Below are 17,184 nucleotides of genomic sequence, written 5' to 3'. Positions count from 1 at the left end.
ATCACTTAGTGAGTTATATGTACTAATCCAGGACATAACTTATACTATCTGGGAGTATTAATGAAAACAACTCCTAAGATAACGGCAATTTCTTTGAAACTAAAAAAAAATCATACGCAACGTGCCACAACGTCTCTTCATATATTCCTACAAATGCATCTTTCACTAAGAAATCGTTTCCTGTGACAAATCTTGATCATATCTGAAAGGGTTGGACGCCAAGGGGTACAAGTGATTTTTTTCTCAACAGAATTAGGTAAAGTTAATTGTTAGAATAAATACACAAAAACCTGGTTGCCAAGGGAAACGAGTGAGTCTCTGTTCTGTGCTGACATCGAGTGGAAAATTAAATGCACCGATAGGTATCTTATTGATCTCGCTTGTTTTCTATACCTAATATCTGTGCCTAACTCTGTAGAGAAAAAAGAAATCACTTGTACCCCTTGGCTTTCAACCCACTCATTTGAGACTCAAGTTAACAAACTATGTATACAAGCGAGTGAATCTCTCTCTTCGAAGTTAGAAGGGTCCTTTCCACAGGCCACCCCTCGCAGCGAAGAATTTCATTTGGAGATGTCGTAAGGCCTCACCCGAATTTGTCATGTTTCTCATTAGTTTTCAGTTTAAAAGCTAATGTCAGAGTAGCACGAAGGCAAAAGGTACATCAAGCGCAAGTTTCTTTTATTTAACTTTAGTTATTTGAGGTCGAAAATTTGTTTGTAATCTTAGCAAGTGTCTTTGTGTTAATGTAAAATAAGAGCCCTGTTTAATGACTTTGCGGGGGAAGGTGTAGGTTTGGTGATGTGAAACTTAATTTCTATCCCGAATAAAAAACATCCATTTCAATTTATAAGACCTTTAGCATTCTTAATAGCAAGTTAATAATAAAAAGTTTCAAACTAAATTTTTCAATGCTATTTCAGATAAAAATTTTTACCAAAATAAATTTATCAAAATGAGGCCAATGTCACGGAAAATATCACGATATTAAAGTGTATTGGAAATCTGATTTTGAACATTAACCATTAACACGTACGGTTGTATAAAAAAATTGATAGACATTGCCGGATACCGAAAACAGAAATACGGCGCACGATTAAAATAAATAACATGATAAAATAATGCTAAACATCACCAAGTAAAAAAATACCTCTCCGCAAAGTATTAAAAACATCCGATAAACATTTCACCGGGCTCGATAAGACAATAGATTCCTTCCCGATGTTCAATCTAATATTCGTCCCGATACATAATCTTAATCGCCAATTAAAGAAATCCAAAAATATCCCATTCCGAGCCTGAATTTTTCATATCGTCCAGACTTATCCTCACTGTGCGCGGCGCATGGAAAATGCCCTCGCAAAAAGCGAGTATTGGACTGGTTAAGTCTAACACCATGACAGCTAATTGTCATGGAGATCACTACCTTTTTTCTAAACAAATCTTACTTGCAGCAGTTTCTGCCATAAGTAATTTTTAAATACTGAACTTCTGATTTATACGGTAACTTTAAGCCATCTCACCACAGCTGAAAGTTTCTACAGAGAGCCCGCAACACACCGAAGATTTATTCTGAGCTTGGTGTTAATTGTAGACATGTAATATGTATTTTTGTGAATGGAGCAGCCTATATTTTCACTTTCACAGTCTTTATAACCCATATAGACCCAAGCTGACTTGGTAAATTAAAATAGGGGCGGTATTTACTATTATTGTTCCTTTAAACAGAATATGGAACAGCTAGCGCTTTATTTACATGACACGAAATCTACTTAATAGATTTTTTAATCTGCTCTACCAAATAGATCGAAAATAGTGGCTTCATAATTACCTCAAATGCAAGGATTATGTTCTCAACAATAAATTATGATTAAAAATTTGGAGTGAATTCACTTCAATCCAAATTTTATACCTAAAAACTGAACGCTGTGAAGACTAGGCATTTCTACAGGCTATTAGTTCGCCCATTTATCTCAGTGGAGCGGCAAGCGCTCAATTTAACTTAATGTCTAATGACAGGGGCTGATCCAGGTTTTTTCTCTGGGGGGGAGGGCACAAGGGTCTCACAGATCTTTTCATATTTGAGATCAAAAACAAAATGCAACTATTACTTTAGAAAAAAACTCTTTATTTTTACATGAAAGTTATTTATAATAAATTAAATGATTGAGGTTCCGCAATTCACAAAATAAAACAAACGTAATGATAACCGCATTAAAAATCTTGTCTATTTTTTTAAGCGTCTGGAGGAGGGGGGCACGTGCCCCCTAAATCCGCCTATGTCTTATTATACCATTTTAGTTAACTGGAATGGTAACAACACCGCTTGTGAGGTGAGAGGAATAATGACTTAACTTTCAATCAATGCTTTGAATCAGGCCGAAAGGGATTGATTGAAAAAATAGACAGATGACTTGCGACCTGCGACGTCATGACTTTACCAGTCCTTAGCTCTAAGGGAGCAGCCTGCGGGTGTTAGAACTCTAGATCTGAGTAAACAGGGCGGAAGGAGGCGTGGGAGGGATGGTCTCCATTGAGCCTCCTGCCGAAGGGTATCATCCCCTGTGGGATAGGGGTAAGGTGGTGATACGAGCATCCGCAACGAAGACCCGTACGAATCCGAAGGCGAAATGCGGTCGGCCTCCGCCCGGATAGCGAATATAAGGCTGGAAAAGCAAGTCCCTGAAACGTCAAGAACAGATCGTTTTCAAATTTTATTAGGTGATAGGATATGTAAATCCATAAGATATAGCTTTTGTTACAGCCGCCAAAGCTCAATAATTTTCGAGATGTTAGCGATACATGCAATCCACAGCTCGACAATACACCAGTGACGTCAGTGCTCTTCGTCCAAGCAACGCAGTAGAAAGGCCATTTTACACGGAGCACGTCATTGCGCAGGTTGGCACTGCATGCATTTCTCAATCTTGCGTGCAATAATTATTGCGCAGACGAATGCGTTACCGCGTAAAACAGTACTCGCATCTAAGCATTTATCCACGAAATTTCATTGTCTTTTGAGTGCGCGAGTAGTGAGTTACTTGTTAGAACAAAGAGCAAACGCAATTCAGTGCGCGACGATGTTTACGTATTGGTCCGTTTCGTGTAAACAGTTAATGCTGCGATACTATTACATTCTAGTAATACCGTATAACCAACACACATCGTCACTAAGCTTCTTCCGATTGTTATTACTGCAACATCTATCGGGGAAACATTTTTGAAATTGCGAGAATGAGAGCCCGGTAGTAGAGCAAGGGCTATTTTGCCATCTCGCTCATATGCATTGTCGGATGCATTCTAGCAATTCACCGCTTTACACGACGCAATTTTGACTGCGCCTTCGTAAATACGTCAGACTGGCCAATGACGCGACCAGTGCAAAATGGCCTTAAGGGTCTATTGTTGCGCGTAAATTTAGGCGTTTTCCTGGTACTGTCCGTCGCCAATATCTCGAAAGGTATTGATAGCCCGGTCAAAATGGATTTTGACCTTTGCATAAATTACCTACAAGCTGAAAATTTACTGGAATGTTAGGAATGCCACTCTAATGAAATCCTGAAAAGTCTCCATCGATCCCACCTGAGCAAAAAAACGTATTCGAGGTCAAAGGTCACAAAAGTGGTTTTTTTTTGGCCAAACGGTCAGTCTTACGATAAAAAAAAATTCATACCAAAATTGAAGATCAGGAAATTATCCACAAAATTGTCGCCGTAATTTTTTCTATAAGATTTATCATTTCGGTGAAAGAGCCATTCAAGAGTTAGCTGGAGCTGTGTATTCCGTAATGTGCATTACTATATTGTTGCGCTCTCCGGACGTTATTAGACAACCACAGCTGACTTTCGAATGGATTTTTGTTAGAAATCTTGGAGAAAAAAGTACAGTAAAAATGTTGTAGATAATTTCCTGATCTACAATTTTGGTCTGAGAAATTATTATCGTTTGGCCAAAATTACAAAAAAAACATTTTGTGACCTTTGACCTTGAATAAAATTTTTTGCATACACGGGATCGATGGGAACTTTTCAGGATTTAATTAGAGTGGTACTGCTAACGTTCCTGTAAATTTTCAGCTTGTTGGGAATTTATGCAAGGGTATCCCTATTTTTTGGGCTTATTTGACCGGGCTATGAGGGTTGGCGGCTGAAACAAAAACTATACCTCATTGGTATCCATTTTTTTACCTACCAAAATTTCAATGAGATCTGGTGGTGACAGTTGAGGGCCTTCCTTGTGAGAGCCGCTGAAGACTCGGAACGCGCTAGGCTTAGACAGCTTGAGCAATTGAGAATAGATCTTTCGGAGCGATACAGAGAACATTAAAGTAGAACCTCACTAAATTTCCAGGTCCAACAGAAAGATTAATAGAGGTATTTTGCCGAAAGGCTAATCATAGAAAGAGTTTTTCAATAAGTTATCTCCTGGCTGCCACGAACTACCGTGTGGGATAGTGTCAGATCCATTTTAAGACCAATGGCTCCCCTGTAAAATAACCTCATTCTCCTCACTCTTAAATCTCCAAATAGATTACCACTACCATTTACTCAAATATAATTCACGCGTATTACATTTCCATTCATGGGTTCATGAATATGTTCATCTCTTCGGAAAGGTCATCTTACACCTGATAAATCCATGGATAAGAGCTAGTTAACGCTGGTTTTCAATGAAAAAGTAAATTCAAAGCAAAAATAATGTTTCGTGTTTCCCCTAAAAATGAAGGATTTTAATAAATGCTATGCGTAATATTTGTTGAGCATAGCCTTTTTATTTGTCAACGGCTTGCGTCCTGACACCCCATGCCACCCGAATATTGAGGCGGCTTGCAGAGTAGTATGTAGATATAGATGATTGAAAGAAAGGTTGAAAGACATTTCCGATTGTGTATCACAATATTTGATGACTGTTTTCGAAGCATTTCTTCAACCAATTATTCTTCATTTTTATTTTTCCAGATGCTACCGAAAAGATATATTATGAGAGATATTTTGCCCAAAGGAGAGGTACAGGAATTCGTTTTTCTCCCGAACAATATAGAACTCTGATAAAGGCAGCATGAAAATCAGTAATCAATTATTTCCAACACGAACCTTCTAAATCTTTTCATTTTTTCGACCGTTGGTATCTTTACATTCCCTACCATACGCCTAGTGAGGTATTTTGCGAGGCATATTGTAAAGATGTAAACGAAGCCTTCAATTTAGCACAGGAATTTAGTCAAATAGCGTTTAATTAAACTCCCGGAAGTACAAAATGGCTTACTGAGGTAGCATACGTGATAATTATTTCACTGAAATCATAGAGAGTATTCCCAGGTTCTCTGATTACCCATTTAAACTCCGTTTCTAAGGCGACTGCTTCTGAGGCCTGCAGGAACTCAAGTCGAGAGCAAACAAGTGAAGAAGGAAGAGAGGAGGTGGGGTGGAAGGTAACTATGGAGGGGTAAGGAGGAGGGGGAAAAGTTTCCATTCAAGCAGCCACCCCATCCTAGGGTGGAAAGGACAAATGAGTCGTTCATAAATGAGTAATTCAAATTGAACGATTCATTGACAAGAATCGAATTAATTGAATCACAATTTTTAATTCAAATCGTTCAAATTGAATGATTTGACTTTCTGTTGTTTTGGGGTTACTTGCGTCTTTGCACTAAAATGAAACCGATGCACACTGGTCCAAAAATCGAAAAAAGCTGGCCGAAAGACAGATTTTCCACTTTTAACTAAGCAATTTTACAAAGGGTAATGGTATATACATTGCTCGATATGGCCTTCAATAATTTGTACCTGATTGGTATCTGAGATTATTGAGTTGACTTAAGTAACTCGCCAAACATGGATATCTCGATAGAGAAACCCCGATAATAAACCCCTCGATAGAGAAAAATCCCCTCGCGAATAAATTGCTAATTTCAGATTAAAACACCTTAATATATGACTAATTTCAGTATACCGGGACTAGCGATGGTGATAACTTCACGGAATCACCCGCAATGCACAAATTGTGCGAAAAATTCACGAGAAAAAAATCATTCGCCTTGACGGATTCGGATTCGAATGCAGATCCCCCGATTTCCGGTCGAGTCTAATAATAATTTGGGGAATATACCTTGTCTGCTATACTCCTCATACTTTCATAGAGGAGAATGACGCCTCAGTAGATTAACTGGCTAAAGCACTTGGCCAGAAATCCAAAGATCCGGGTTCGAATCCCGGTCAAGGCGAATGATGTTTTCTCTGTAGATTTTTCGCAAAATTTGATTGATGACTATGTTAATATCATTGGATTCATTTTTTTCGTTTTTAATGTGGTAAGTTTGCACCTTTTTGCGTTAAATTCTCTTTTTTTAATTGTGTTCTTTATTTCAGCACGAAGACCATATGCCAATACCAATCCGTTCGGGGAAATATATTTCCTATTTCATTGTTTCTGTCGGACCTTGAAAAATAATGGGATTCCATTATTAATTAATTACATGTGTACTATTGGCTAATTTACACCGAAAAGCGTACGTATATAGTTTCTCGTGTGGCTATATTTTGTACCAACTCATTTAATGATGAGAAATTAGCTACTTATCCTTCGTTAGACCCCATTTAGAATACGCTTCTAGTCTTTAGGATCCTCATGAAATAGGCTTAAAAATATAATTAGAAACGCAGGCAGAGAAGAGCTGCAAGGTACAATAAAATTCGTTACGATAGCCTTGTTAGTGCTACTGACCTCTTAGATAAACTCGGATGGGAATCTCTGTCAGACCATAGACTGAAAACTAGACTGAACCCAGTCTAGTTTTCGAGACAGTGTATTTCCCGACGAAGTTAGCCATATCTTACGAACGCCAACATTCTACGGTAGATTAGACCATATAAATGAAATAATAGAGTTATACTGAAGAATAGAGTTTTAGACTGTCGTTCTTTCCACGATCAATAAGAGACTGCAACGGAAGCGTTGGAACTCACAGGTAGATTAGATGACTTGTAGTGTAGCCTAATAACTCATGTATTCCTTAATGCATTCTTTCAATGTATGTTTCTGATTTTTCTTATTATTTCTAACAGCATGTTTTGTGTGTTCTCGCTTTATTGATAGATTACCTTAATGAGTAGTCGGCAATTTTTGCTTTTGCATGCATGGGGTGTATCATTTCTTCGTATGCGTAACGTTTTTTGGACCGTGTGATGTGCATGTTAGAATCCTATTACATGCTGCATGCTGGTGATTGATGACCCCCTGCCAAACACCCTAGAGGTGGCTCGAAGGGTATTATGTAGATTATATGCTTATATAATTAAATAAACAAAAGATCGCAGCACTTTTCCACAAAATTTTTTACTGCGTACAACGCGTTTCGGCTCATTGAGCCACCATCTGGTACAAGACTAAGTTGTCCGACCGTGTTGTGCTGACCGACTTGGTCTTGTACCAAATTATCGGCTCAGTGAGCCGAAACGCGTTGTACGCAGTAAAAAAATTGAGGAAAAGTGTTACGATCTTTTATTTATTTAAATATGTCTAACTTCCACCAATTGGAGCCTGAATCTGCTGAACTTATATGCTTAAATGTTTTTTTAAATACCGATGTGCCTTATTTCATGTACCAATCAGTTCGGGAAAATGTTTATTTTTGGCAACTTCTTTGATGATCCCAACATAGCCTCCAGTAATTATATTAGTGCAGGAGTGAGGAGTTAGTTTAAACCTCAACATTAATGCCATGAACTAAATCAGGCGAACGGATCACAAAAATGAACCGAAACTCCCAGCTCTTTAGTGGGAGGAAGGTTTTGGAGAAGTAGAGAGGGAAGGGAAGGCCGCCCAAACAGCCGTAATTCTCACGGCTGGAGGCGGGAGGGGAATGGGAGGCTTCCCCTGGAGAATACATAGAAACCTTCCTCCCAGGGGCTGTGTGGTGTGCCCTGGAACCCCCATCGCGCTCCCCCAGGAGAGGTCTTAAGTCGCTTCGTGTGTGAGGAGAGGATGGCGGATTAGTAGGACGCGCCCGAGGGCGGGAAGAATGGCTAAGGACCCTTGATATTCGCGGCGCGGGCGGGCGGCCCGGATTCCAAAATACCACTTCCCATCCAAACCCCTTCCCGCTCCCCTCAACCGCTGCAGCAGAGGAGAATGAAATGGTGCGATCTTGCGAAAGAGAAGATCTTCAAGACGAAGGCGAAGACGACTGGAGACCATTCCTCCCCCTTAAGGGGACTCATCACTCCCGCTTTGATCGCTCTCAATTCGTCATTTGTTCGGGAATATTTTTTTTATTTAAACCCTACGCTACATTTAATGAGGAATCAAGAGGATTCAGAAATCAGAAAGGATTCTCGGGTTTTCCACCGGGTATTTGGCTGCATGTCTGCCGACGCACAGTAGTCTGAAATCGAAAGAAGCTGGCCAAAAATCGATGCAGTTTTAGGTATTGCTAAATAAATGTAATTTTTGCGAATTGTGTATTATAAGGATACAATGAAACTTATTTATAATGATGTAGTCCATACTATTGTTTAGGAGGGCATTAAAAATTATAAATAGGAAGAAGTGACGCGGGAAGCATCCAGGGACATGCTGAAAATTTCATACGGGGATATCACGGGAAAGTAAAGCTTCTTTTATTGTTAATAACGTTTAATCCACCTTATAGCTTTCCAAAAGGTAAGTGATTATTAAAAATTACTACTGAGTACTTTCAATTGAAATTTTGGTAATTGAAGCTTAATAATAAATAATAATACCATTTACAAATATTTTTATTGCCAATTGCTCAAAAACGAAAGCGTGCCACTTTAAATCTTACTCTAAGATAGGGGATACAGATTTCTTGTCTAAAATATTTTCGCTATTCACAAGAATTCTTTTCACCCCCTCTGGTATTTATTTCACTTTACAGGGAAACCCCCGCAGAACAAAAAAAGTATCTCATGTCATCTTTGATTGTTAGACATGAAAAGTAACGAGATCTCATACAGCTGCTTCAAAGTGAAAATCCTAGTTTTCCTGCCTCTTTTCGCCTAAAGTAAACTTTTTGTAAAATTCCATTGAAAAATGAATCATATGGCTCACGGATTGACATCATCAATCACTCTAGATCCACTCTGCCAGCATGTAAGAGGATAGAGGGAAGATCCATGGGACTAAGTAGTGACCGCGAATCAGGAAACGCGTGGCGCGCCTGGCGGCAGGAAGGCGGGGGGTGGGGCGTGCGGTTGGCACATTTGAGGCAGCGTTCATTTACATCTACATAATACCCCGCAAGCCGCCTAAAAGGCGTGTGGCAGGGGGTGTTAGGACACCAGCCGTTTACAGATTTAAAAAAAATGAAGTGCTCTAACGAGGTTGGGACTAGCGTTTATTACAGTCATTTTTGGTTCGGGGGAAAAACGAATCCCCATATCTATCCGTTCGGCAAAACATCTCTCTTAATTTATCGCTTCTATCGGACCTGGAAATATAGTGTGGCTCCAATATTATGTTCTCTGTGTCGCTCTTAAAGATATCCATTCTCAATTGTTCTATCAATCTAAGCCTAGCGCGCAGCCTCCGAGTCTCCAACGGCTCCCAGCCTAATTCGCTTAACATCTGGGTAACACTGTCTGTACGCCCGTAGCAGTTTTTGACGAAACGCGCGGCCTTCCTTTGTATTTTATTCAGTTCGCGGATTAAGTATTTCTGCACCGGATCCCATACGCATATCCCATAGCGTTTAGGCATGAAGGAATCAAGATACGACTAAACGGTTGAAATGTTTGTCCATAGAGCTTAATAATACCATATTTACTTAAGAAAACGTTTTATCCAGGACGAAAAACTCAACATTCAAAATATCTGCATGAAGGCTCTATAGGCGCCTTAAGGCGCCTCAGGCACGGCTATTCGACGTCGTACGGATCAGAAACTTTTTTTATGATTTTTTCTCACCATTTCGCATTTTTGAGACAACGAATTTAAAATCGGATTATTTTGAAAAAATAAGCGCCGGCCTAGTGTAGCACCCTTATGAAGTACGCATTACAGCTGAAATCGATAGCGTAGAGCGGTAAGATTCTTGATGAGCTGTTACGATTATAAGTGCAGTGTTTCCAATATGTTAGGAGACTCAGGAAGGGAATATTTACAGAAGACTGGAGCAATGTATTAGCTGATTGTACTAAATAAATTTGGGGAATTTTTTTTTATCCGAATTTAAAATATATCCTTCGTCCACCGTTGTACTGTAGCAGAAGAGATCAGAATAAAATAAAGGAAATAAACAGTTGCAAAACAGATATATTTAAAATGTAAATCTTTCCTCGCGCTATTAAGGATAGCAACGGTGTCTCGATTGATAAAATCAATGGCTTCACACGCCAGGACGAGTCATTGCATGTATTCTTTTTCCATTGTTCTAATCTTGAACGTATATACTAAAGGATTACTAAATATTGACAAGTTTTGACTTTGCATGAATGCACAGTGTACACGCATTTTTTGTTACTATGTTTACTGGTTTTATAACTGTTTGGTGTGCGTATGGAGATCCTCTTTCATTCTGCATGCTGGTAATATGCCACTCCCTGCCAAACACCCTAAAGATGGCTCGCACGTTATTGTGGCGACGCAAATTTCCTTCTTCGAGCATTGAATCCTGCCAAATCCTAATTCAAGCGTCACTAAAAGTAACAGAAGCAGGCGAAATGTGGTGGAATGACATCCTTTAAGTATTAAAAGAAAATAGAGATGGCACTTTGATGCATGTGTCTGCCAATTTGGCTGTCTATGGTGAGTTTCTTAAATCGTCATTTCAGGTAAAATTACTCATGGTAGTCACAGTGTGGCAATTAGTAAAGAATTATGGGGAAGGGAAGTGATTGGGTAGAAGGGCGGTTTTTGGGGACTTGTGCGTTTCAACAGGTACAGAAGTATAATCCCAAAGATTAATGAGTAGACTATTTTCTGTCGATGCCAGAGATTTCTCAAAAGTTACTAAGTTAGATTTGCGGTCTGTTAATATTGGGGTAATTTTTAAATCCTTCCGGATATCCTTGTTTCGCAGGAACCATGGAGCCCCAGAAATCTTCCTTACAACCTTATTTTCCGTTGTTTGCACTTTTTTAAGGTGGGTTTTTGCCGCCATGAGCCATACTGGCGAAGCGTGCGTAAGTAATGGCTTTATCATGGAGTTGTAGATGAGCAGTTTAGTATTCAGTGAAAGTTTCGAGTTTTTTGTGAGCATGTTTGTTTTTATTTTGATTTCTTTGTTTGAGACGATGCTATTGTGATAAAAGATAAATAATGAATTGTTAAAGAGAGAGCCGTCTTGAAGTGTTTGTAAAATAGGATTGAGAATAAAACAAGAGTGTCAAGTGATATTTACATTGAATTTAATCGCTGTGATACGTTAACGTTTCCACAGGTTTATTTAAAGTACGTCGAGTTTCAACCGTTACGTCATTATCAAGTACAACATCATTGTACTTGATAATGACCTAACGGTTGAAACGCGTCGTACTTTAAATAAACCTGTGGAAAAGTGCCATATCTATTTTCTTTTAATACTTTCAAGCGCCACTATAATCAAGGCTGCGAACCATACATACCAAGGTCGGTAAAGGACTGGTGCTGGTGACAACAGCGTTGTTAACAACTTTTAAAAAGCCTATATTTATGCTATGTGACGTTCCCTCATTGAGATAAACTATTACTAGAATTATTAAGACTAAAGTTGAATATATAAATATTTACAAAGTAAAATTACAGGCATAAAATATTATAATATTGTCACTAGCTTACCTCACAAAGTGCGATGTAATTGTAGATTTCCATTTGTTTCTTCTGGAAACTATCGACCAGAAAGCCCTTCTTTTAAGATCAGAAGGAAAACGAAATATTCTAACTCCGTTTTTTGTGGAATTGGAGCAATGCGGAGCACTACAGAACACAATTTTTTTTTAATTAATTCACATGCCCTATGTAAGCACCATGTAAACAACAGACAGGCGGGAACCAAGATGGTGAAACCGAAATGCACTATGGGAGCGTGACACGACCTGTCCTTTACGGACCTTGCCATATTTCAAACAACCAGCGCACGCTCTATCGGTGAAAGCCAGAGTTCCGGACAATCTCCGAGTGCAGGCGCAACAGTTGTCCACCTGTGCCTTCTGTTTGCAGGATTTGCTGCACACAGTTGCAACGATTCACGAAGCAGAGAACCAGAGAGATCACACCTGTTCGCACGCATTTCGCGTAATGCCTCGTTCAGATTCTTCCAGCAATCGTTGGAACTATCGTGCATTCACACAACGATGGTTAAAATCTGTACAGCCCTCTAGTGCTGACATCTAAAGTGAACGAGAAATTGACGGTTAGTAAAGCTGTTGAGGAATGCAGGGTCAAGATATTAATTTGTTCAACGTGTATTCAACGAATATCTTCCGCTCATCTTCTTCCTTGCTTGGACAAATCCACGATCAAAAATAGAGCGAAGGGACCTTTACGAACTTTTCGTCTTTCTCTTGTCGCTTCCTCTTCCGGTCTCCCAGCGCCTAACCATCGTAACGTGGCAACGTTCGGAACTACGTCAACTATTGTCGGGATTTACCACGGTCTTAGAATATGAGAAGGTCTGGACACTCACCGTTCAGGCATGGTCATTTAATGAAGCCGTTTCCCGTTGAGGCCGGTAGGGGCGCCACCTATCCTGAAGGGCAAGTTTCCTACGTATCTGTATACGATACTTCAGTAATTATGAACTAATGTGTGGCAAAAATGCATATAAACACATCGACAGTGGTTACTAGTTAACAATTTCATATGCACTTAACATCTTATAGCGAAAAATACCTAGAAATCGTTCTCATACGTGAGTATTAATCAAATGGAAGGCGTTGGATTTCAGCTTCGTCTGCTTCCATACCTTTGTAAAATCAGTTACAGCCATAACGAAAGATTGTCAGCAGTTAAAACCTTATGTAGTGAGGAAAGGTATTTTTAAGGAAATAATTATTTATAGCTATCTTGTGGTAAACGTTAATATAAGTTGTCATAGAAGCTACGTACGCACCATTGCCTCTGAGCCCATCGGCATGTTTCCACGGCCTTATAAGAATATAGATGTTATTCCTTGCTTTCAAACACTATTAACAAATATAATATCAGAAACGCAAACGGCTTCTTACCAAGGCCGAAGTGAAATACTTCTTATGAAGTGACGTATGTTAATGTTTTTAATCTCCTGAGTCTCGATCAAGTGATAATAATAATGGCAGGGCACAGCAAACCTAAAAAAATGATTCTATCCTAGGGACGTTTTGCGGGTATAGAATAGGCATATTTAATCGTTGAACAGGCTGAATAATTTCCGGAAGTACCATTATTACCGTTAAAGGCTATGTTATAACGATGCTTGCCTACTCACCAAAGGAATAATTTGAGATTTAAGGAAGTAAAATACCATATGAAAGATAAGAACGAAAGAGATTTTGCAAATAATTTCCGAATAAACTTCCACGAAAACAGTGCAATGGATATAATCCGAGGGATTTGCGGATGTCTGATCACTTTCAGGTGCTGGCAAATCTGAAATATTATCCCTCCCCCAAAAATAAGATGAGTAGTACGACAGAAACCACAGGCTAATACTGCTAATACGCGGTAAATGTACTTTTCATGAGAGTTGCAGGCACCATCGATAACAGCTGCATTAAAAGAAATCATCGAAAGAGGTATTAAGAATGAAAACGATTCACATTTTTCCAACTTATATAATGTACACACACATCAAATCTACATTTCCAGAATGATTACACGATGCTATTGAAACTGAGATTATTTATACAATCAATGCAAGGTAATGTCATGAAAAATAAATTTTAAGTGCTCACAATTTAACATTTCTATTAATTCTTTCTATTACTAATTTTTATTTATAATTACTAATCATTCTAAGAGATTCAATTTAGTTGGAGAGAATGATGAAAAGTTGATGAAAGCCGTCGCACATCTTGCATTTTCTCAGTGTTACTTCATTCCTCCACTGTGAATGACATTGACCACTGGAACAGCAGAACCTGTAATTTAAAATATGTATAAATTTTGGAGCTTTAGCACACCAAAAAAAGGAATCGTACAGCTATTTCATCGCTTCTCAGGGTCCTTGGGGATTCTAAAAAGCGAAATCCCCGTAGTATTGTGGCCATAACCAGTGGTGCAACGCGGTACCACACACGTCCACGGCATTTTCCTTTTTTCAGTAAATCCGCGATATATATCCACGAAATATTAATGTAGAACAATAAGGAAATAATGCAGAAGACTAACATTCGAAAATAAATGAAAACTAAATCTTAATTAATTACAAAAATGACTATTTCCACTCACCTGTAGTATGCGCTCAACAATACGGAAATGAACTTACCCGCTAATTCTTGCCCTCCAGAATACGTGGCGCCGCCCCGGCAAACGTGCGGCAGGTTGAGGAAACGACTTCAATAAAAGACCATGGGTTCCCAATGGAGTGGGATAGGAAGTGTCATGGGGCTGGGATTTACATTCACATTGCTAGTTCGGCCAACTATCGTTAGGACGATCGCTCGAACAATCGTAATCTAAACGAAGCATAAGAGTCATCCCATTGTCAAGTGTGAGGACAACAGGACAACAGCTAAAATCGATATCCACGGCACATAATGCAAATAAATATCAGCAAGTGTTGCATAAAAATTAATGGAAATGAAATTTCCAATCGAAATAAAAAATGCGAAGAAACGCAACCATCTTAATCAGTTAACTAAAGGCTGGAACGCGATACTTGGTGGAACTTGGTGACAGGAAACATAATGAAGGTACACTATTTTATGTTCCACGGGAGTTTTAATAACCGACCCAGGTTTAGACAGTACACTATGTCCTTGATAATGTCATAGTGTACTGTCGAAACCTGGGTCGGTAATTAAAACTCCTGTGGAACATACAAAAGTGTACCTTCATTATGTTTCCTGTCACCAAGTTCCACCAAGTATCGCCTTCCAGCCTTTAGTTAACTGATTAAGATTTAGTTAACTGATTAAGTACCCTTTGATCAATCTGTTAATCTGATTAAGATGAAACATAATGAAGGTACACTTTTGTATGTTCCACAGGAGTTTTAATTACCGACCCAGGTTTAGACAGTACACTATGTCCTTGATAATGTCATAGTGTACTGTCGAAACCTGGGTCGGTAATTAAAACTCCTGTGGAACATACAAAAGTGTACCTTCATTATGTTTCATCTTAATCAGATTAACAGATTGATCAAAGGGTACCGGGATATCGAATGTTCGCAATACAATCTTGGCTGTATGCGCTGAAATCGAAATTCTCTCATTTATAAATCTAGTCTGATTTAAATCTGCATGTTTCAACAGAATACTTACTAAAGTCATAATTTCAACTTAGTAATTCGTCAATATTAATGGCTGTTGGGGCAACCCGAGTCAAGACTTTGAAATGGCCAACGTTTCCTTTCCTAAGTATGCCAGAGACCTCATCAGGGTCCGCGTTGCCTTCATTGAACATCAATTTATAGGTGGTGGGTGCTGGCAGAGGATTTTCTGGACGCCTTTCTCTCTAAATAGGAAGTCAGGTTTCGCTAATCTTCTGTCCGTTGTCTCTATTGAAGTGGTTTCTGTTCATTCATTCACATTCAGTGAGTGATTTTTCACAAGTTCAGCAACACCCATTACAAAGCTATTACTGCACTAACTTCTTCGAGGCTAGAACATTATTTTCAGAGCGGAAGTCTTATTTCTCTGATTTTGATGCATTTTTATTCCGAAATTTGCAAGGAATTTTTTAAAATAAACAAAGGATAGGATCGACGTATATTTTACCTAGATACTGACATTCATATATTTCAATACTCGACAACGAAGAAACGCGTAAACTCAATGTTCCACATTACAATACGAGTTGATACATCCTTGTGGTACAGGCAGGGGCTTAGCCAGGACGTATTGTTGGGGGGTACAACCAGAGAGATAGGGGAGGAGGAGAGGGAAATGTAAACATTCATAACTCTATAAATCAAGTTGTACCTATGCTATTTAGGCACTTAAAATTACAGAATTGATGGGTCGTCGGGAAGCTGTTTTGCTCAAAAATACAAGGCTATAAAATAAATTTCGCAAAAAAAGATCTTACTTAGAAATTTAATCACTATAATCAATAACATTTATCAAAGAACAAACATAACTTTTACTGAAAGAAAAGAATAATTGAATATTAATTAATCACTCCTGCCTATTTTTCTGCTGAAATTAAATCGTGTGGGGGCACGCCCCTCTCTGTGCCCCCTCCTGGCTACACCACGAGGTACAGGAAAGTTTTTCAAATCCAAAATCTTGAAATAAATTACTATCGAAGTACTGCGGATGGACGGATGGAACTCACCTCTGCCGCGATGTATGCCGGGATCACGGATAGCAGCAGCTGTTCTTGCTGTTCCTTCTCGCACTCCAACTTCACGCGTGACTCGATGCAGGTCCTCGTGCCCTCGAAGGTTCGCTCGTGAGCCGCTTCTGTCATGCGGCGGTAGTAGACACCCGCACCCGAAGCACAACAGAGGAACACCGCCTCGGCGCACAGCTGCCATTCAAGACGACCAATCAGCATCAAGGGAAAGGGGGAGAAAAATGGCATATGAGTAATTTATAACGCTTCATTATTATTCAATGAAAAATACTTATAAATGAATTTATATTAATTTCTCTGACTATAATCATTATAGTGGTGAGAAACCTTTTTAGCTACGGAGAACGTCCCTATTCGGAGTCACCCGCAGGTGTACAATTAACTTCGATACTTCGAAAGACGATTTTTTAATGCCAATATATCGCAATGGCGATCAATTTCTCTGTGCATGACTACACCATCAGCGAAAAGGTGGATTTTGCTCGTGAAAAAGGTGGTATTGGCAATGAAAGAGGGAACAAATAGGACCTATAGTACTTCATTGGGGTACACCTGAGGTTACTTGTATAGTAACCGAGCTAATTCCATCCAAAACAGCCCTCAGTTCGCGACCGTTTAAGATTGTGGTTTTGCGTAAAGTCCGGTTCATAGAATATCAGTGATGAATATGAATTAAGATTAACGAAAAAATTAGCTTCGGGGGACTAATAGCGAGGACTGGACGTCATCCGTCACTCATCTGCAGAA

At 39.1% G+C, this 17,184-nt stretch overlaps 1 protein-coding gene across 2 annotated transcripts in view; it reads right to left on the bottom strand.

Moving 5' to 3' along the window:
- LOC124163423 (adenylate cyclase type 2-like) overlaps positions 1-17,184 on the bottom strand; it is a 579,364-nt gene that overhangs the window by 551,323 nt on the left and 10,857 nt on the right. For both annotated transcript variants that reach the window (XM_046540331.1, XM_046540332.1), the window contains exon 3: positions 16,417-16,611. In XM_046540331.1, the coding sequence (XP_046396287.1) occupies positions 16,417-16,611 (195 nt within the window). The remainder of the gene's footprint in view (positions 1-16,416; positions 16,612-17,184) is intronic.

This window comes from Ischnura elegans, chromosome 8 (genome assembly GCF_921293095.1).
Source record: "Ischnura elegans chromosome 8, ioIscEleg1.1, whole genome shotgun sequence".
Lineage (NCBI taxonomy): Eukaryota > Metazoa > Arthropoda > Insecta > Odonata > Coenagrionidae > Ischnura > Ischnura elegans.
This window is presented reverse-complemented; position numbering and strand designations above follow the sequence as displayed.